The 21,956-nt window shown below is 40.9% G+C and overlaps 1 protein-coding gene across 1 annotated transcript; it reads left to right on the forward strand.

Annotated features, from left to right (window-relative positions):
- Positions 1–1,612: 1,612 nt before the first annotated feature.
- mctp1b (multiple C2 domains, transmembrane 1b) lies at positions 1,613–21,626 on the forward strand. Its single transcript, XM_078286377.1, has 20 exons — positions 1,613–2,104; positions 9,924–10,044; positions 10,228–10,370; positions 10,493–10,572; positions 11,361–11,484; positions 14,032–14,199; positions 15,050–15,180; positions 15,486–15,672; positions 16,339–16,432; positions 16,624–16,726; positions 17,246–17,348; positions 18,125–18,226; positions 18,322–18,396; positions 18,588–18,707; positions 18,790–18,900; positions 19,208–19,261; positions 19,386–19,495; positions 20,283–20,392; positions 20,479–20,576; positions 21,065–21,626. The coding sequence occupies exons 1-20, from the start codon at positions 1,613–1,615 to the stop codon at positions 21,134–21,136; spliced, it is 2,598 nt and encodes an 865-aa protein (XP_078142503.1). The 3' UTR covers positions 21,137–21,626.
- Positions 21,627–21,956: the final 330 nt, after the last annotated feature.

Consider the following 21,956-nt stretch of genomic DNA (forward strand, 5'->3'; position numbering starts at 1 on the left):
ACAGTTTTAAAGTCACGCATGACTGAACGGATGGATGCTTATATGCCATGCACTGGGAGATGCATTTTGAACAGGGTGAAAGGGCATGCGGTGTTGTAAAAACCTTGCTGAAATGTTGCTTTTTTGATGCGGTCGTTAGCCAAGTGAGTCTAGCTAAGCTATAAGTAGAAAGTAGATTGCACCTTGTTATCTTATCTTATCTCACAGTTGATTTCCAAGTATGTTTTGTACCTGAAATGCTAAATGAGACTGTCGTGAGTATATCTATTAACGCACCATTAGCCTAAATGATCCCAGCCTCTCATTCATTTAGTTAGTTTAATATGCACTGTTTTGTGTGTGTGTGTGTGAGCGCATACATGAGTGTGTGTGTGTGCATACATGTTCTCTCTGACTGCTGAGAGTTTACAGATAATCATCACCAAATGCTGGCATAAGCCAAGGTAAATATAGACAATTAAGTCTTTATTCTTGAGCCTCATCTTTATGAAAACCTATATCAAAGTATTGCACTGTACAATCATTATTATTCTGAACATGAAAGATTTTTTTAAAGGAAGATTAGAGTGTCATCTCAAGCACTCTACTGGACAAAGATCCTATAATTAGGCTTCCATAGCACATTTTATATGAGTTTGCGTTTGACTGTGTGTGTGTTTGTGTGTGTGAGAGAGATTGCATAATGAAAGACATAATATATAACAATCTGTATTTCTGCCTGTCCCTTATTTATTAAGATTTACCGCAGTGGATGCAGTCACAATGTCAATGGATGTTCACATGCAGAAAGAAATGTGAAACACTGATGTGATGTTTGATAATAAAGTACCAAGTTACCAATGCTTTCTCAATTGTTTTTTTTTTTTTATTCCATGGCTGCCTAATTAAGAGTATACTTTGATTTGAGTATGTGCATGTATGTGTATGGGGACGGAATCCATTGCTCAGGGAAACATTGGTTCTCAAAGTGGGGTCCTGGGGCTTCAAGGGGTCCTTGAGTGGGATCCTCGGCACTATTATTTCACTTCCTGGATTAGAAGATAGCACTATGAGAGAAAGAGGTGTCACTCTCCACTGTTTTCTCCCCTCCTACAGTATAGACCGTTATATAACTCTGAACAAAATCATATTCAACATCAAAAATCTTCTCAGATGGGTTTCCCTAGTAGGTTTCTTCTGTTCAAATAGGTGTCTGTGGTCTCATGCATAATAATTTGGAGTCCTTGACATGAAACGGTAATAATCTATTCACCCGGGTTTAGCACTCAGAATCCCTGGTGCTAAACCTTTGCTGTTACAACCAAGCTAAACTTCAAAGTTTTGCAGTAAATACACCCATAAAGTCTTTATAGTTGTATCCACAGTGGCACATGCGCAGTAGGTATGTTGTAAAATTTTAGGGACGTCCGACTGTGACTCTTAGTAGCTGCAAGTCGCAGTTAAAAATGGTTAACTGTTGCCTTTGTGTTTTTAGTGCTCAGCGAAATCCAGATGAATAAATTCAGATTATGCAACTTTGTCGCCAGAGCGCGTGCTCGTCCATCAGTGTGACAGCGACATCGACTCTGTTAGCCTCAGAGTTGCACGCTGGCTTTTAAAAGCAGAGGTGGGAATGGAGAGGAGCGAAGAGGACGAGAATGAGACCTCGTCCCACCAAAACAAGATGTGGAAACAATTTCAAGCCAAAGCCAAACCTCTGCTCAGCCCCAAACTGGGAGCCAGAGGCCCCGACGACAAGAAGGAGCGCGGGCTGTGGATGTTCAAGAAGAAGAAAAAGCGGCAGAACGTTCTGGACCGGGTGATCTCCTCCTCGCAGCCCGACCTCCTCTTCTCGTCTCCGGTGGATTTTGACGCGGAGGAGGCTCACCGCTGCGGCAAAGCGGACGGCGGCGGCTCCGGTCTCAGCCGCGATACGCTGCAGTTCGTCAAGCACAGGTCCTCCAGCCCGAACAAGCCCACCGTGGCACAACTGGTGCAGTCCCACCACAAGAGCTCTTCGCTCGGGTCCGCGTGCCTGGAGAGGCTGGTGGAGCCAGCGGGCAGCGGCGGGGGCGAAGCGGCAGCTGCGGCAGAAACACAGCTGGAGGGGAAGGATGAGCAACCGGTGAGGAATATATTCAGTATCAAATGGTGGTTTGGCTTTCGCTCGGTGTTTGCAAGGGATGGGCTGCAAATTGGATGATAGAAAAGAGAGCTGCGACTAGGAACCGTGCAAATACAGTTTCCAGCAGGCAAGTTTCACTGACAAAGTGTTGTTGTTGCATCCAAGGCCTGACTGTGCATCCTGGGTAGAAACACCTGTATTAGCTGGAAAGAGTGGTCTGAAACAATCAGATAGATAGATAGATAGATAGATAGATGGATAGATAGATAGATAGATAGATAGATAGATGTACAAGGAGAGACAGAATTATATCTTGGGGATAGGACACTGACAGAAAAAACAACTGCTGCTATTGTTTTTAAAGCCAGTGTGTACAGAAGGCTACTCTGTACACTCTCTCTCTCTCTAGGTATATAGATGTGTGTAGGTGTTTTTGGTGGGATAGGAGGAGACTACAGAGAATGGAACATACCTTTGCCTACAGGGTCACTTGGGTTTCCCTCTGGGGTATGCAGCTGTTTACTACCTGTGCTAACCTGCATAGATCACATATCAGCCATACTGGGAGTGGGAGACTTGAGAAAAGTTGGTTAAAACTGGAAGGTCTCGTATTACAGCGTGGAGCCTGTCTGTACGCCCAGTGTTTCCGTCTGAAGGGGACGGATGTGTAGCTTTTAATGGGAATACGTTTCCCACACATTGCTGTCCTTTGTGGCTGAGCCTATATGCTCGTAAACGTGTGTGTGTGTGTGTGTGTGTGTGTGTGTGTGTGTGTTTGTGTGTGTGGCTCACGTGTTATACAGACACCCAGACACCTAAATATTTCACTGGTACCTACATGGACCACAATTGTAAGAAAGCTGTCTAAGCTTGTTTCATATTATTCAGTTGAAATTCATTATATAACATTAGATCAATTTGCATAGTGTACTATATTGATGTTCTCCACACTTCTATTCCCAGTTATTGAGCAGACTGTCGTTTGCATGTGTTTAAAGCTTTGTCAGATCAATAGGAGCACCTTGTGTAATAGGAGTGTGATTGGCTATCGGAGATGTGAAACTGTGCAGTGGGGCTGACAGGAGCAAAACAAACACAACTCATGTGCTTTAAGGCTGATTGTGAGTGTGTTTTCTGGACAAGACAAATAGCCGTGAGACTGTGCTGAAGAATGTACACCAGATAATGTAGTGTAGATGTATCTGTTACATTGTTTGTCTTTCTGTCAGTGTGTGTGTGTATGTGTGTGTGTGTGTGTGTGTGTGTGTGTGTGTGTGTATGGGTGTGTGCGTGTTTGCAACTAAACCATGTGTGAGTTCTATTTGGGTGTGAATCTTGACACAGTCAGCACTTCTTTTTCTCACTATCAGCTCAGCATATTTCCTTGTTAATGTGGTAGTATTTTTGAATTAGAGCGTTTGGACAACATGATTGCATAGGAACAACATCAGTGTTCTCTACAGCACTCTGTGTGTGTGTGTGTGTGTGTGTGCGCGCATATCTATGCATAATGTGCTCATTTGTGGTGTGGGTCTTGGTTTCCTAAGAATGTGTTTACTATGTATTATCGTCATTGGTAAGCAAATGTATCCATGATGGAGGTTGGCTGTTGATACTTCATCTCACCCTAGTGGTGTCTCTGAAGCTGATTGCTGATTTTAGGTCAGTTTTTATTATCCTCTCTAATGTTTAAAGGATAACACTGGTGTTTTTTTAATGCATTTCTTACCGTCAACAAATCCTATGAAAATAACAAAATCAACAATGTGTTTGCTCTACTCCCGTTACTTTCCGGCTGCCCGCGTTCCCTTTTTAGCCATCAACTCGGAAGTCATTGGCTCCAATTGTAAGCTAAAAACCTTTAAATACAGCTCACAAAGACATAGTTTCAATTTTAAAAATCGCTAACTGTTACCATGAAAAGTCAGGCTATTGTAGTTATTATCAAATCAAATTCAAATGGGAACAAATTCTTCATTACGCCGGGGACTATTTTCTACGGAACTACGTTCCTGAGATGGAAAACGTGTTTACAGCCGGCTTATTAAGTTGTTAGCCAACCAGCTTCCTCCTTCCTCCACCTCCCTCCTCCTCACCTCTTCCTCCGTTCATTCAGCTTAACGTCTTCTTATTCTCCTGGGCGCTCCTGCTTTGCCACTGCTTTGTTCCTTCTCTCTTATAAGATTGGCTTTGAGCTCTCAGAAAGGTTTTGTTGCTCTGCCAGCTCTGGTTGCTCTGGTTGCCTGACATGGAATGGTCCACTGATCTGAGGCAAGGATAAGGGGACAAAAGGACCTGGATTGTATCTACAAGAGTGGACATTCGTATGTGCCTGGAAGTATCCTTTGTGTCTCCATCTACTCTCTGTTGCCCACTCACCTTCCTCTTCCACGTTTGAACCCCCCCTCCTACCTGCTCTATCCTTCATCCACCCTCTATTCCACCCTTCTCTCTGCCACCTCACCCAGTCTCCATATATCACTCTGTGTCCTCAAACCTGGTTCTCTTTATAAGCCCCGGTGACAGTCCCTTCTGGCGGTTCGAGGGTTACTTAGCTGTGCCGCTTGGGATGAGTCCTCTCCCCTGGCCTCCACATGTGGACGCCTGCTGTCGGTGAGCTCATTCACTCTGCTGGTACCTTACATTTCATCTTTCTTCCTAGAGAAGATACCTGGTCAAAGTAGTTGTGTACAATGCTCTTAGTCATTATGTTAAAGCAGCATGTGTAGAAGGTAAACAAGTGATCTAAATGTGTAATGTTAGTATATTGGTTGTAAAACTGAAACTATACAAAGTAGCAAGAGTAACAGCAAAACCAGTTTGCCTGTTTGCATAGTGAGTACTTCACATATAGTTTAAGGATGAGCACTGTCCTCATGACATGGATTGAAGCCAATGGTGTTGTTCCAAATAGTCATGTGTCATGTTTTAGGGCTGAAAAAAAAACTGGTTCCACTGGACAAAAATGAAGCAATTATTTGCTTTAAATTAATAATTTAAGAGTCTGAAACGATGTTTATCAGTGGAAGACGAATTAAAATGAATCTAGCATGACTCGACCAAAATTTATGGGAAAACAGCCTCCTCTATTTCCCACTAGAGTTATTGACAGGCCAACTGGCTGGGCCAACACCCGTCACTGTCCTGGTTTTGAACACTGCCCTGGATTGTGATCAGTGTTAGACTGATATATTGGTTTGCTGATATATTGGGCAAATATTGGCCTTTTATTAAGACAGACAGTGTTGTCCACTATTTAATATCACTATAATATGATTGCATATTTATTGTCGTACAAGTCGTATTGATCAATACTACACTGGTTGTCTGTGTTGCCCCTTAACCTGGATTGTAATGCAGCTTTTAGATAAATTTTTCATTCATTTGAACTATATACACATGTGGCTGTGGTGTGAATGATTGTCATCCAACATAGAACTGTCAGTCTGCACCATGATGCATGGTGGCGATTGTGGAGGCGGCCGCACCCTCTTTTGATATCAGGGACTGGCTGCTGGATGCTTTCCTCCCGTAGCCAAACTGCCCCCACAGTTCACCGCCATCTTCTGTTTGGCTCTTCGCCTAATGTCATTGAACCGTTTCCTACATCGGGCAACAGTTCTCCTAGGACCAGAGCAACACAGCAACCGAATGTGTTATCTCCTTCCAGGCTAATTTAATTTGAGGTTCTGTATAGCGGTGCTGTGCCCTGCACCTCCCACACAAGGACATCAGTTTCCTCTAGGGAAGAAGCGTCTGTGGCGGATCCGCTCCGGACTGTTCTCTTCATCATGGAATTGTCAAAGCGCTGTGGCTCAAAGCCCACTGCTTTTAAAAGGAAGGAAAAGAGGTGATTTGATGGGTCATGACAACATTAGCCCTGCCGCATCTAGTGATAATATATTCCTCCTAATCCCAACTCTAGTGTTTGTTTAATAAACATCAGCCAGCACATCCTGTGCGGCCAATATTGAATATCGGTGCAAAATATCGGCTATCGGCAGCTTCAATCCAAAAATATCAGTATCACCCTTCAAAAAAACATGTTGGGGGGGGCGTCCTGGTGACTCAGTGGTCTAAGGCGTCTACCATGCATTTGTTGTATGTAATCCCCCTATCTCTCTCCCCAATCTTTTGTGTCTCTATTCACTATAGAATATCTAATAAAGGCAAAAATGCCAAAAAACAAAACAAAAAAAACGTAACCCTAATTGTGATTTGCTGAGGAAATGCAGACCTCACTGGATTTCTTTTCCACTTTCATGCCTTACATTCCTACTGTTAAATGATTTCAGATGTGCTGACATCAAAAACAAGTCAAGCTTCACTTGCTAAAAACAAGTGAAACAGGGTGAGCAAAATCCTGTGTGGAAGACTGGTACAGTGCTTGAACCGGCCATTCATACCTAGTACCTAGGTTTGTGTTCACCATAAGTTTGGTAGTGGGCTGTTACAGTAACCCTCCTGTAACTTTTCTGACATGTTTCTTCACCCTAAATCTTTTAGTTTCAACATGGATGCCCCCAATATTGTGTTTCTCTATGTTGCACAAGTGTGAAAATCTTTTGTTGAGTAGGCTATGTTAGAAAAGTGTGGTTTTCTGTGTTAAGATCTACTTCCCTTATGTCACTCTTCTCCTCTTTTGGAATGGGGCAGTCTCAGTTATGACATGGTATTGCGGTTTACTACTTTACTTTCCATTCTAGACAGGTTGTTTGAGTTCCTTTTATTCACAGTATTGATGTGTATCTGTAGTGGCAACAGTATTGATGCTGAGGAGCCCTTGAGGTTCAACCATCATGTGAAGGAGGTGGTCTACTACTGACATGAAGAAGATATACATTACTTCCATGTAATCAGCTCTCCTTAATGGTTTTATTGACTATGATTTAGCCTTCCTCTCCAGGATCTGTAATTTTCACTCAGTCCTGGTTATTTGCTTACTGTCGGACTGAGCGTGAATGTCTGTAGCTTAGAGTCTTTAAGTCCGGTCACCATGTTGGGTTGGTAAACACGCACTTAACATGGTATAAATTAGCAAATGCATTTGAGACCTTCAAGAAATAACTTCAAGAGGTTTCAGTCTAGCAAGTCTGTGTTTTGTGGTTCTAGTTGTCTTGCCTGTCTTTCTGTCTCTTTCAAACCGGGTCAGTTCTCAGTTCAGGGTCACAGCTTCCTTGACAGATCTCATAAAATGAAGTGTGCGTTGTGAAGTGTCAACAGAGGAAGAGATAAAGAGAGAGAGGGGTGATGAGTCTGTGATACAGTAGGAGTCGTTCCTTCTAGATGTTATACTAGTGTGACAGAGATGCATATGTAGCAGAGAAATTAAAGTTATCTCAAAGGCAATAAATCATCAGATAATTCACACGCACAAACACAGAAATGTCACAAACAGTAGCTACGGTTTTCTAAATTCAGACATTTCTAGAGTTTATTTGGAGCATTGCCTTAACAACATTGATGAAGAAAGGAGGCAAGTTTGGATGTATAACACAAAAGTCTTCTTAGCTAAATGCACACATGTAAACACAAACAAACACACAGGCCTAAAATACATGTGTATCAGTCTGGCTGATGGGATTGTACGTGATCTGAGGCTATTCTCAGCCAGGTACTCTGCTTCCTGATTTAGTGCCACAAGACAGTAAATCTTCTGTAAGCAGCTTGTTAACGCTGCTTACACACTCTCCACCACGCAAACTCCCTGACTCAGCCTTGGACTGTGTTTTTGGCAGTTTGGGCTTATGGCACTCATCTATTCACCCCATTCATACCTGCCAAGGCGCTTAGACATAGTGTCAGTTAAAATGCTTTGGTGCTGTGCCATTTAAATGCAAGAAACTGATGGTAGACAAACCTGTCCATACCTTAACCATCAAGTGGTCCCAGAGGCAAAGAGACACCTCAGAAACGGCCCCAGTAAAACAGACTGGGATGCCTTCAGATCGCCCTCAGACACAGATACTGCCTACTATCTCTCTATGTGAGGATGCCTGCCTACCAAAAAAAACATTGTAAAGTACATTATAAGTACTCCCTGGCCAGAAGTCAGCTCATTACAGTCATGAGAGCTGCCAAACAACAGTACAGAACTACAATGACTCTGGTACAGGAGTCACTAGCTAAAAGGAAACGCCCTTGCCGCACATTCGCTTGCGGCCTCAACATCTTCTCAACCTCACCCTCTGTTTTCCGGGAGAAAACACAAAAAGTTTCTACGCAGTAAAACACCAGGAAAGCTGCATTTTCAGATGGCTTCCCACCTCAAGACACTTCAGGATACAGACATTGACCTCAGCGACTGCAGTGATCTCTTTAATTATTACCCAGATGCTATTTCCACAGTCTTGCAGTATTCAAAATGTCTGCACAGATCTTCACACACTACACTACTTTCCACTTTTCAGGAACTATGTCCGTGCTCCATAATGCTTGTAACTCATTTCATGCTTTTCCTTCATGGTTCACTGGTACAATTTACTGATCAAGGACATTCACCATTCCTCTGTTATAGGTGCAACCATGCCATTTCATTTTAATTGAATAGTGGCTGAATGTTTTATGTAGGTTATATTAATAGAACGACATGTACTCTAGTGGCCATTGTTCGGCTCACACTGTCCCCTTTCAAGAAATTGGTGCTTAAAGTATGAAAATAGTCACTGGGTCACTGCACTTTAATAGCAAGCTGGCTGTCCTGTTGTTTTTCAGCTAGCTGAAGTCTCTGTTGTTACTCCACAGCCATGTTATGTAGTCCTCAAGTACAATCACATTATAGAGGTATCGATCATACCCGGAGTGTCTCTGTAAGTGGGTGTGTGTGTGTTGACAGGATGCAGCATAGTCGCACCAACAGAGTGGTTCTCTTGTGTGTTGTGATTAGATGTTGGAGGGCTGACACTAGCCCTGATTAACACTGCTGCCTGCTGACAGTTCAACTTTCTGACCTCCATCGATCTGTTGCTACTGTCTGACTGACTGGTATGTCAGTCAGTGTGTGTGTGTGTGTGTATGTGTGTGTGTGGTTTGGAGATAGCGGTAGAGAGAGTGAAATCCAATATCTCGGAAATTCCAGAGTTAAGGACTCAGGTGTGTGCAGATATGAATGAGGCACAAGTTCACATCATTTCTTAAATGAGAAATATAATTGTGATTTTGTCATGAAGGTATGTACAGGAAGTGTTGGTAAGATTGCTGCCAGATTTCAGCCTGTTGCAACAAAATTGCTTTCTTTCTAAATGTTTTGGAAGTTTTCATAGAAACAGTCAGCTGATGCTCTCATTGAAACACATGCATCCTCTGTTGCTCTGCTTTACATGCATCCACAGCAGGTAATGAAGCAGTGTTACACTGTAATTTGCTCCAGTGTGTGTACTGGTGTGTATCTTCCGTAACTGCAGTGCCACAGTAGAGGTGATGACACTGCAGTGGAAGTGAGGTAATACAAGAATGGAGAATATATTAGCTCAAAAACACTCTGGTTGGATCACAGGAAGCTACTCTCGTGTAGTTTCCTGTTAGTGGTCACCCCAGGGACAATTCACCGAGTTGAATTAGACACTTCAGTTTCAGCGGTGTTCAAGTGCGGATACAGACACAGCGAAAACATAGTGAAAGCCTCAGCAACGGCGTACAGCGGCTTTTATTTGTATTGAAACCTTGGAGAATGTTGGTGAGTTTTCAAATGAGGGTATGGCATGTATATGGATGATAGACTGACTGCTGCAATTTATTGTACTTGTCTGAATTCAGAGTTTTCAATATATTGTGGTGTTTGTGTGTGTGCTCATACTGTATGTGGCTTTGTCTCGTCCAGGTTATGGGTGCACCTGGCTCCTCGGGGGTTAATCCTGACCGAGCGCTCCCCAGCTCGGAGATGTACAAGCTGGATATCGAACTGAAGGGAGGACACAACCTGGCCATCCGAGACAGAGGAGGTAAAGTTATTTCCTCTCTTTTTATCCCTTCTCTCCTGACAAATTTAATTCTGAATCATTGTGGGACTTTCGCAACTGCAGCCTGCCCATGTAAGCTGCAGTCTCGACACGATGCAGTCAGTCGCTGTGACTCAGAGCTTTCTATATGAATGTACAGTATGAGAACCTCATTTTCCTCGTCAGGCACCAGCGATCCCTACGTCAAGTTCAAGCTGAGCGGTAAAGAGGTGTTCAGAAGCAAAACCATCCACAAAAACCTCAACCCAGTGTGGGACGAGAGGACGACTCTAATAATGGATAGTCTGATTGAACCGCTGTATGTGAAGGTAAGGCTTGGGTATCCATCCTCCTGCTCACTCACAAGCACACATGCATGCAGAAAGCTTCTCCATACGGATTCTTAATAGACATGGGGATTGGTGGTGATTTTTTTGTTGCTCCACCACAGGTGTTTGACTATGACTTTGGCCTTCAAGATGACTTCATGGGCTCTGCTCACCTCTACCTGGAGTCTCTAGAACAACAGAGGTACTAAATGTCCTATATCTCTGTCACCCTTTAATGTCACCGTCGGGTGTCACTTTTGTGTCCCTAAGTTCTCTTGTTAAAGGTAATGTGTAGGTTTTTATCTCTCTCTCTGTATCTACACTGCCCGTCAAAAGTTTGGGGACACCTGATTGAATGTACTTTGTTTTTCATTCTCTTAAAGCAATTTTGATCTAAAGGCTTCTGCTTAAATGCTTGAAATTTGTTTCTTAGACAAATGTAAATAGTGAAGTTGATCCTATGTATGAATTTCTCTCCGAAGCCTTTGCCTTTCCATCAAGGCAAAAGGTGGCTACTTTAAAGAACCTAAAATATAAGATAGTTTTGATTTAACACTTTTTTCGTCACTGCATAATTCCATTTGTGTTATTTCATAGTTTTGATGTCTTTACTATTATTCCAAAATTTAGAAAATAGTAAAAATGTGGTGTCCCCAAACTTTTGACGAGCAGTGTATATAACAAATTAATTGTGACTACTTGTTCCACATTCTTTAGTACATGTCAGATGCTTCTTGTTCATATATATTATGATTTATATTTACTTAATATTCTCTGCTGGTGTTGATGCATAATGTGCCCATCTTTTGGGATTTTATGTTGAGCCAGCACTCCCAATTTGGACCCAATGAAAGCATGAAATACATCACTGGGCCTACTTTTAGTGATGACACCAATGTTTTTAAGCATTGAAAGGTGTCATTACCTCACAGTGGTGCACTGATGAGAAAATCCTGCACAAAAGTCATAGTTCTCCTCTGTGTAACGCAGGACAATACCTGTCACTCTGGTGCTGAAGGACCCCCACCACCTTGAGCAGGACCTGGGCACCCTGGAGCTGGCTGTCACCCTCACCCCAAAAGACAGTCCCATAGAGGAAACCAGAGACTCGACGGTAGGCTCGCAACTACACTTCCTCTTCTCTCTCTCTTTCTCTCTCTCTCTTTCAATATGAATAAATAACTAGTACATAACAATAAGCGTTTAACACTGAAGAAAAAAATGAGTTCTAGTAAACAAAACTAAGCGATTTAGAAAGAGCAAATCAGTATAATCTCTCTCTTTTTGTCGCTCTCTCTTTCTCTCTCACACACACACACACTGAAGCTGACTGAATGGCACTCTACCATTCACTATCAGTGTACACCCACTCACCCACCCACACAAAAACAGACAGACGCACACACAAATTGTTAGTACAAGTCACTTTCTCGCCCATTATTTGGTAATGAGTCTTTGTGCTGCGTGTGTGTTTCCAACAGCAAAAAGAGGTTAAGACCTATCGATGGAAACCCTATGCGAATAAAGTGAGTCCAGTGGTGCTTATAGCCTCCATAATAGCTTCCCATAGCTTAGCCCTGACTGACCTTTCCTACTTAGCCTCCTAGCTTAGGAAATAGCTTTTTCCTCATCAGTTGCCCTAGATAGCAAATGTCTAATGGACAGAGTCAGATTTCTCTTGATTTATGAGATTTGCAAGATTTACTTTGCCAGGTGTTTTGCATCAGCATTAAGGATATCATTGCTGTATACCTCCAACTAGTTTTTATTTTTATATCATTTTCAATGTCAATTTCAGTTAGTTTTTCTGGGTAACTGTAACTGGGTTTTCCTACAGTTTCGGTTTAGCATTTTATAACCGCTGGATGGTCACAGTATATAGCAATGATGGTTGATGTCAGCCTGCCTTTTACAGAAGTACTCCTCCTTATGAATAAAATACAAATCAACATGAATTATAGAAACTACTTGCAATGCGTCCTTCTACCACTGATCTCCTAGTGGCACTGATCAAAAAAGCTAAAACAAAAAATAATTCATGCTGATTTTTATTTCATTTCAGTTTTTGAATAAATGTTACTTTGAGTTTAGTTTCAGTTTTTCATATGTGCTGCAGTATTTGTTTTTATTTCAGTCTACTGGCAAGTTTTCTATCTTAATTTTGTTCAGTTAACTACAACATAAATCAGTATTTATTAATATCAGAGGTATTATAGGGTGGCTGGATGTTTTCGACACTATTTTATTCTGGGGAAAATGTATCCTCAGCAGTAAGATATTAAATTCAGCCTGACTCTATAATGTATGATTCAATATATGAATTAAACATAGGCATAGTCTTAGCCTCTACTGCAACTGGGGGGTGGGACAGGGATCTGCGTTTATATGAATGAGAGAGAAAGATGGAGGGAGATAGAAAAGAGGAATAAAGATGAGAGAGAGTCAACAAACAACAACAACAGGCAAACAGCGATGGGAGAGGAACAAGACAGAAGAAAGAGATGAAAGTGATGGTGAAGCTAATGAGCACATAGTAGTGGGTCCATGTTGAATTAGTCATGAATATTCAGCACCCTTAGTGTGCATTTTTCTGTTATAATCTTATTTCAAATGCTTTATTCATGGAGCCTAATTGCACTCCACCTCCCCTTCACAACTATGCATTGTGTAGTACTCCATGTAGATAGAAATATACCTGTCCTGTAGCCTCTCCCATTGGTGTAATAGAAAGCCTGCAATACTGCTGACATCCATCTCATGTAGTGTAGGAAAGAAAATTTAGATTTTTCTGATTTTGTCTGAACTAGAGCTGAACAATTAATCAAAAAAAGAATCGAAATTGCAATATGAACTTCTGCAATTTCCAAATTGCAGAGGCTGAAATCAATTGCTTAAGAGCATCCAAAATGGACTATACAAGGTATTTTAGTGTTATTTTAATATGAATCAAGTACAATATTGGAAAAAACCTTTCGTCATACTCAGTAAATCCTGCACACTACTTTTTTTTTGACAAGATCACTTTTCTTTAAGCAATTTTAAAGTTCTAAAAAAAATGATGACAAGAAAAACCTGTGATGATATGAATTGCAGTTTAAATCGCAATTGCAATATTCTGTCAAATAATCGCAATTAGATTTTTTGTCAATATCGTTAAGCCCTAGTCTGAACCACAAATTTTGTAGTTCTCCTCTTAAACCATTGTCTAAACCTGCTATAGCCCTTCCCTCCACACACATCTATAGTCAAAACTGTTAGTTGAAATAATGTATAATGTATGTTTAGACCATGCTGCTCAGGAGGTCCTGGAAACGATCCACCAAGGTAAATGACTGACACCATCAACCCTGTGCTGCTTTCTGCCATCTGACCACATGGTGTCTGTGTGTGCCATACTAGCTCCCCATCTGCTGACCTTATGCCTTTATGCCAATCACCTTTCTGTCAGTGTTTCTCCATCTTGTGCTCACTGTGCCCCCCTCGCTCCACTCATTCTTCACCGTCAAATAGATATCATATGTGCTGCATATCGATATCCACAGTTGTTGATGGTTGTGGTTTGTTGTTGCTATAATTTCCCACTGGCTGTGACAAGCATGCTGTCCTATTCCTGATATATGATATGTACAACTTAGTGTGTGTGTGTCTGTGTGTGTAACAGCAGCAGCAGTCGCTGCGTCTCTCAGAGCTGCATCGGAAAGCCCAGCTTTGGCGAGGGATCGTCAGCATCGCTCTAATCGAGGGTCGTGACCTCATTCCCATGGACCCCAACGGCCTCAGTGACCCCTATGCCAAGTTCAGACTGGGACACCAGAAGTACAGGAGTAAGGTATGCTGGTTTGTTTGTTACTGGCAGACAGAGGAGAGACATTTAGTTAGAAGAGATGACTTCTTTGGATGGTCAGTTGGTTTATTGTATCACTGATACCTTGGTATAATTACCTAAAGAAAATAAGACCATGGTCGAGAAGATTGGTAGCCTCTGTCTCCTGCTGCCGGTGGTATTAATGTTAGTATTTCTCAAAAATAAGACAGATAAGAATGAAGAAGGATAAGAGCTAATAACAACCCTTGATAACAGCAAATAATCCATTTGTACTAGAAGAACAGCACCCTCCTGCTGTTTTGTGCTGTGAAACTATCCAGCAAATTTCCAGCCAAGTCTGACCCACTGGCACACAATGTAAAGGTGGCAGTATAGTAGAAACAAAATCAAACTTGTGAGAAATCGCTGCAACTTGAGGTCTGTTTGTTTAATGACTCTCCACGCCAGATGTAGTCTTTATAGTCCCTGCTTGCACGGCCATTTTTGATCACAAGCTGGCCACTTTGCCTGTGCAAACACACCAAATTTTGATTTCATTTCTACTATACTGCTGCCTTAAAATGCAGTGTAGAGGCTGCCAGTCTTCTTGGTGATGGTCTTGTCTGTTTACAGTAATTATACTCATGTCTCCAGATTAATCTGGTAATGATTTATTGATGTTAAAATGTTACACATAGCACCTTTAAGCAAAAGACATGAATCTGCACACTGGGATAATGCTCCGCAATAGAAAATTTATTCACTTTCACAACAGCATTTCAACCCTAATTGGGTCTTGGTCACACTGCCTGCTGTTCAAGTGTGTGTGTGTGTGTGTGTGTGTGTATGTGTGTGTGTGTGTGTGTGTGTGCAGACCATGCCAAAGACCCTGAGTCCGCAGTGGAGGGAGCAGTTTGACCTGCATCTATTTGAAGAGACAGGAGGAGTGTTGGAAATCACAGTGTGGGACAGAGACACAGGGAGGAGAGATGACTTCATCGGACGGTCAGTTGGTCTTTTGTGTGTATGTATATGCCTGATTCTCTGTCTGCATACATGTATCCTTTTGCTGCATTTTCAATGTAATATTGATAGTAAACTTTGTTTCTATAGCACTTATCTAAAAGCAGAGTTTACAAAGTGCTTTACGTAAGAAAAAACACGAGAAACAAATTGAAAACATAGCAATGTGATTACATAAAAGCAAGTTATTCAAGTTGCCTTTTGAAGAAGTGATACTGAATTTGTGTGAACTGTGTGTTCATCATCATTAGCTAATGGTGTGTACTGTGTATTTGCATGTTTTTCAGGTGCCTGCTGGACCTCTCCACTCTGGCTAAGGAGCACACTCATCGTCTGGAGCTGCCGTTGGAGGAGTCCCGGGGCTCTGTGGTGCTCCTGGTCACCCTGACCGCCTCCTCCCACGTCTCCATATCAGATCTGTCGGTCACGCCGCTGGACGACCCCGACGAACGCAGGGAGATACTCAAACGATATGTAAGCAGCACTGTTAATGCTACTGATAGACTGTTTTTTTTTTTTATGCACAGTGGGCAATCAGATTTTAATCCCTCCCCAGTGCGTCTTGAGTGCATTTCCACCTGGATTTTTATGTGGAGAAGTGCGATCAGATTGCTGTCCAATCACTCAAGACGCATTTTAATGCCAGGTATAAATGGGATTTATATCTATTTCTATATCTACTCTATATCTATATCGATATCTGTTTCAATATCTGTTTCAATATCTATATCTATGTACTGACGTGCAGTGATGCATGACCAAGGACAGTTTCCATTGTATTGTGGGCTTTCCAAACATTATCAGTGCCATTGACTGTACGCATGTGATCATCAGAGCAGCAGAGCATGCAAGAACAAATTTATAAGAAGAGGAAAAGACAACATTTCAGTAGCATTCATTTGATTTGTGATGCAGACATGGATATAACAAGTGTCTGCACAAAGTTTAAATGCAATGAGTACTGCAGTTGGAGAGTGGCTTGTCTTTTATTATATAGTCACGCTTATTTTTGACATAGAAAAAATGCTTTCAGAAACTTTTCATAGGCAAAAACCCTAGGCCTATATTTTGTTATGCTCAGTCTTCCTGCTCTGTCACCCTAACCAAGAAGGTGTTTTCCTCCCCCATGTCCTTTTCCAGGGTGTGTTGAAGTCTCTCTCTACCCTGCGAGATGTGGGCATGGTGCAGATCAAGGTGATGAGAGCTGAAGGACTGATGGCTGCAGATGTAACTGGTAAACAACCAGCACAAAAATCCTCCCTCTGACTCATCATGCCTCCCTCTCTCCTATCTCTCCCTGTCCTGTTTCTGTCTCCCTCTTACACACACACACACACACACACACACCTTACACTCACTGTGATCCATTATATTTGTGTGTTTTATGTTATTACCCACATGTCCTGTGATTTTCAATGGTTCTAGGTAAGAGTGATCCTTTCTGTGTGGTGGAGCTGAATAATGACAGACTGCAGACACATACTGTTTACAAGAACCTCAATCCAGAGTGGAACAAAGTCTTCACCTTGTGAGTGGCCATCACTCTCCATTAGTCTATTTCAGTGTTTCATCTCTTTTTCTCCATAATGTAGAAACCCTATTTTTCTCTTTTCCCTCTCACATAACTCTTTTTTTTTGCCTGTCTTTTCTTTCCAGAGGTTTATATCAATGATTTTCATTGTTATCATGAACTAGGGTTTGGCCAATATCAGTTTTTGAATACAGATATTCTTTTACTGAGCTGCCAATAGCTGATATTTTGTGTTGATATTCGACATCTTTCATTTTTTCATTTGTATTCCTCCCAGAATGTTATTCTCATCAGTGTGGGAAAGCCTCTGAAACAGCATTTAGACCATCATGGATACAAAAATCCCATCTATTCAATGATAGGGAAAAAAAAACATTGCAGGTTTTACAGGCTGTTTTCATGTGGTCAGAGAGGAGCCTCTATCATATCAGAGGTGGACGACACCGACTGGATGATATCCTGTTATTAATCTCCTCTTTCTCAAATTGTTTCTCTCTCTCTCCCTCTTTCCATTAGTAATGTGAAAGACATTCACTCCGTTTTGGAGGTGACAGTGTTTGATGAGGATAGAGACAGGAGTGCGGATTTCCTGGGAAAGGTGGCCATCCCCTTATTACATGTAAGTGTATGTTTGTGTGTGTGTGTGTGTGTGTGTAAGAGAGAGTGTGTGTTTGTGTACATTTAAGTATCTGCAGGTATTTCCTTAAAAAAGAGAAAAATCATCTAATTTATGGCTTTAAAAAGTATTAAAATATTAAATACTTTTTAGAGGCCTTAAGTTTTTCTCCATGTAATCACAGGTTTATTTTTAAAATTGTTTCCTTTTGATATAAATATGAAATTAAATGGAGGTATTTATACATTATTTACATTTAGCCATATCTAGTCAAGGCTGAGTTGGAAAGGAAGGCAAACAAAATATAAAAAATATACATGAATTGTGCATTTTCACCAAAAGATGTGAATGGGACCGGCAGTAGTGTCAGTTTAATTTTTATGTTGTATTACATTACTTGCACTTAGAATTCATAATACATGTCCTTTTGATCCACATACATGTCCGCTCTTAAATCAATACAGGACAGGTTAATAATATGGGAAAATATAGGATTTTTTAAATTATTTTTTTCATCTGCTTTAATAAACACAGTTGGACTTTGTGGCCCCAGACATTTACTTTAATGGTGTCATTTTATTCTTATACTGGCCATTTATAGTTTTAGAACTTAATTTAGCTATGTTCAGTCGGTAATAGGCCTTATTGTATTCTGGTGGTTAAATTGGTATTAAATTTAATTCCAGGTAGCATTAAAATGGGCAGAAACTTGCAGATACCTTGAAATGTATATAAGTACAAAATAAACCATTCTTTCTGTATTTCTTACTCTCTGTCAGATCTGTAATGGAGAGCAAAAGGGGTACATGTTAAAAAACAAGGAGCTGACCGGACCAACCAAGGGAGCCATTTACCTGGAAATGGACGTCATCTACAACACTGTGAGTGTCGCCCTGTCTCTGGACTGATGCTGTGAAGTTTTCCCATCTTCTTCCCTTAGACTAGAGTCTCTCTAACGGTGTGTTTGTCTCCTCAGGTCAAGGCTGCTTTGAAGACCGTGGTTCCTGCAGAGCAGAAGTACATCGAAGAAGAGCCAAAAGTCTCCAAGCATGTATGTTTATGTGTATTAATGATTACTATGATGTTGATGAGGATAAAATGTATATTACTAAATATGACAATTGTGCTTTATATCTAAGTATATATAAACACAATGTTATAAAAAATATGAAAAGCATGTATGCAGTATGATATAGGCAAACCATTATTAAAACATCATGATCTGTACTTTGTCTCCTTCAGTTGCTCCAGCAGAACTTCAACCGTGTGAAGCGGTGCATCATGGTCCTCATTAACTACGGGACGTATATCAACAGCTGCTTTGAATGGGAATCTGCACAGAGGAGCATCATCTCCTTTGTGGTATGACACACACTGACACACACACTCACACACAGTCACATTTTCTTGAATCCCTCTGACTGTTTGACTCTTCCTCTCTCAGCTGTTTGTGGCGGTTGTGTGGAACTTCGAGCTGTACATGCTGCCGCTGGCCCTGGTGCTGCTGCTGCTCTGGAACTACTTCTTCACCTCCAGCAGGGACACAGCAGACATGGTGAGAAACCTGCTGGAGACTTCAGTGGGGAAGGATGACGTGTATATGTGTGGGTGTGTGTGTGTGGATGCACATTTTGGTTAGTGTATCACGTAAGTCAGTGGTTCTTAACCCAAGAGTCTGCAGGTTTTCAGTCCAACCAAATGCTACAGCAGCTGATTTCACTGATCAGTTCCTCCTCTCTGGTTGAAGGTGGTAATACGTGAAATCTGTGTGTGTGTGTGTGTGTGTGTGTGTGTGTGTGTGTGTGTGTGCATTTTAAACAGTGTATCAATTAAATGTGCATTGCCCCTTTTTCTTGCTGCAGTCAATGGAGGCCATGTTTGAATGGGAAGATGAGGACGAGGACAAAGATGACAAGGTAGTGTAATAATAAATACTTGATATTTCTCTGGGTCTGCATACATGCATAATGTTGGTGAGTTTATTGTATTGCTTGGCAAAACATTGATCTTTCCCTTATTCTTTCTGTTTTGACTTGCCAGGACTCTGAGCGCAAGGGATTCATGGATAAACTGTACGCCATCCAGGATGTGTTCATCAGCGTGCAGAGCGCTCTGGATGAGGCGGCTTCATACGGAGAGAGGATAAAGAAGTGGGTGTCACACTGGTCGCAAGTTATATTAAGGATTTTACTGACTATTCACATTTTATGTTTGCTTATACTCCTCTGTCTCTTTTCCCTTTTTGCTTTCAGAAATCTTTCCTTAAAAGGTGCCACATGTAGCATTTTTAAACAACAATATATCGTTGTCATAGTAATTATGATACCTTGACACAGGGGTGTGACCAAATCATCTTTGCTCGAATCCCAAGTCAGTCTCAAGTCTTGAGGAACATGTCATTAATGTCAAGTCTCAAGTCTAAATGTAGATTACCAAGTCAAGTCCAAGTCAAGTCCATGTCATTAATGTCAAGTCCAAGTCTAAATGTAGAACAGCAAGTCAAGTCAGAACAAATCAAAAGTCCAGTATCAATTTAATATCTTAAAGAAAACTAAATATCTAGGACTTTTCAATGCAATATGGTTTTAATAGGATAAAAACTTGGTAAGAGCATCATGAGTTTGATTTCTAGAATCAGTTTCAACTTCAATAAATTAAATCATTCCATACAAATTCAGATAACAGAATTTAAATTCAGTCGTCTGCTGGAACAAATCTCATCACTTTCAATCTAAGTCATTTACACAAACGCAAGATCTCAAGATCTCAAGTCAAGACTTTAGAAACCTTTTCAAGTCATCAAAGTACAAGTCAGAGTCGAGTCCCAAGTCACCAGAACCCAAGTCAAGTCAAGTCTCAAGCAATTCAAACTGTGATTGCTACATTCCCAGGATTTTTTTCACCAGTTTTGCTTGTGCTCTCTCTCTCCCCCTGCAGCACAGCTAACTGGACCGTGCCTTTTCTAACCTGGTTGGCGATCACTGCTCTATGTGTGGCCACCGTTCTCCTTTACCTCGTCCCTCTTCGATACCTTGTACTCGCATGGGGTAAGTCCTGATGTTACACCAACAGGCGATTCCACCAACAGCATCGACGGTATTTGCACACACTAAAATTACATCTTCTTCCTTAGGTGTGAATAAGTTCACAAAGAAGCTGCGTGACCCGTACATGATCGACAACAACGAGCTTCTGGACTTTCTCTCCAGAGCGCCCTCTGATGTTCAAGTGGTACGTCACTTCAGAACTGAGGCTTCCAGGCTTTCTTATGATGAACAGAAAACTTGATTAGTAGTTTTTTGTGAACAAGTGTCAATATATATATATATATATATATATATATATATCCACCATATTCAATCAGTGGACCGCAGTCCAGATCTGGACCTGGCAAAGGATCTGTAAGGACCCAACAGTGTTCCATTGATAATTGCCAAAATTATTTATTCCTGGAAGCAAATATCATTGGTTTAACATAATATTGTAATAGCCAAATATTCAACTTTTACTAATCATAAAATGTGAATAATTGTAAATTTACAATTATGCTGATAATCCATAATAATCTATCTATCTATCTATCTATCTGGTATGTGCTCACGATGAATGGGAATCTATCATCATACTTTCATTTCTGGCGTGTGTGTGTGTGTGTGTGTGTGTGTGTGTGTGTGTGTCTTTCTGTCTGCCCGACTCACTCTGTGTGTGTTGTTGGACAGATGCAGTACCATGAGCTGAAGGTGGATCCAGGACAAAGCCCAAACAAACGCAAGAGGACCAACCCCAGTTAGACACACGAGCACCTAAAGAGTCATTTCCCCAAGCTGGAGTTTGTATCGCTGGTCGACTGAACAATAACCCCTCTGTAAACAACCTCCCGACTGTAAACAATGTAAACAATGTTATTTATACATGTTATTTATATATATATTTTTATTATTATGAGCAGTTTTTGCTGTTTTGTTTTGTTTTTGTTTTTTAAGATGCTAGTTGCATAGCAGGAATGCACACATATGCTGATTTTTTTTTTTTTTTAATATTGAGAAGAGAACCTTATGGAAAAAAGTTGTTGACATTTTTTTTTTTTTTTCTTAATTACAACACCCCACACACACAGGCTTCCCCTGCCTCAAGCACTGCAACTAAATGATCAGCTCTGACAGTAACATTTGAATAAATGTGTGGATGAATCTAAAATTATAAGTGATGATAATGTATGCAATGAATGTATATATTACAAAGAGCATGCATGTGCTATGTTGTGCTACTGTTGCATGAAAACTTGGTTGTTGTTTTTTTACCTTGAAATGAAATTTTAAAATTTTAATTTCATGCATTATCAGTCTCAATCATTTTCTTTTTAAAGAAAGGTTTACCAGTTATTACTGTCACTGTTATGCCATATATGAAAGTATATACACATACACACTCATCAATATACAGTATAATACCATGGATATGATGAAATTCACACCTGACTTCGCAAGCTCCTGAATGTCATACTTATTAACTTGTCTTTTATAAAGGTCTGAATAGCCTTCATATCAGATTTTTCTGTTGGTTTTTTTATTTTATATTATAAAAACACATTTAAAGGGGCCTAAATCCCCT

Source organism: Centroberyx gerrardi, chromosome 2 (assembly GCF_048128805.1).
Source record: "Centroberyx gerrardi isolate f3 chromosome 2, fCenGer3.hap1.cur.20231027, whole genome shotgun sequence".
Taxonomy (NCBI): Eukaryota; Metazoa; Chordata; class Actinopteri; order Beryciformes; family Berycidae; genus Centroberyx; species Centroberyx gerrardi.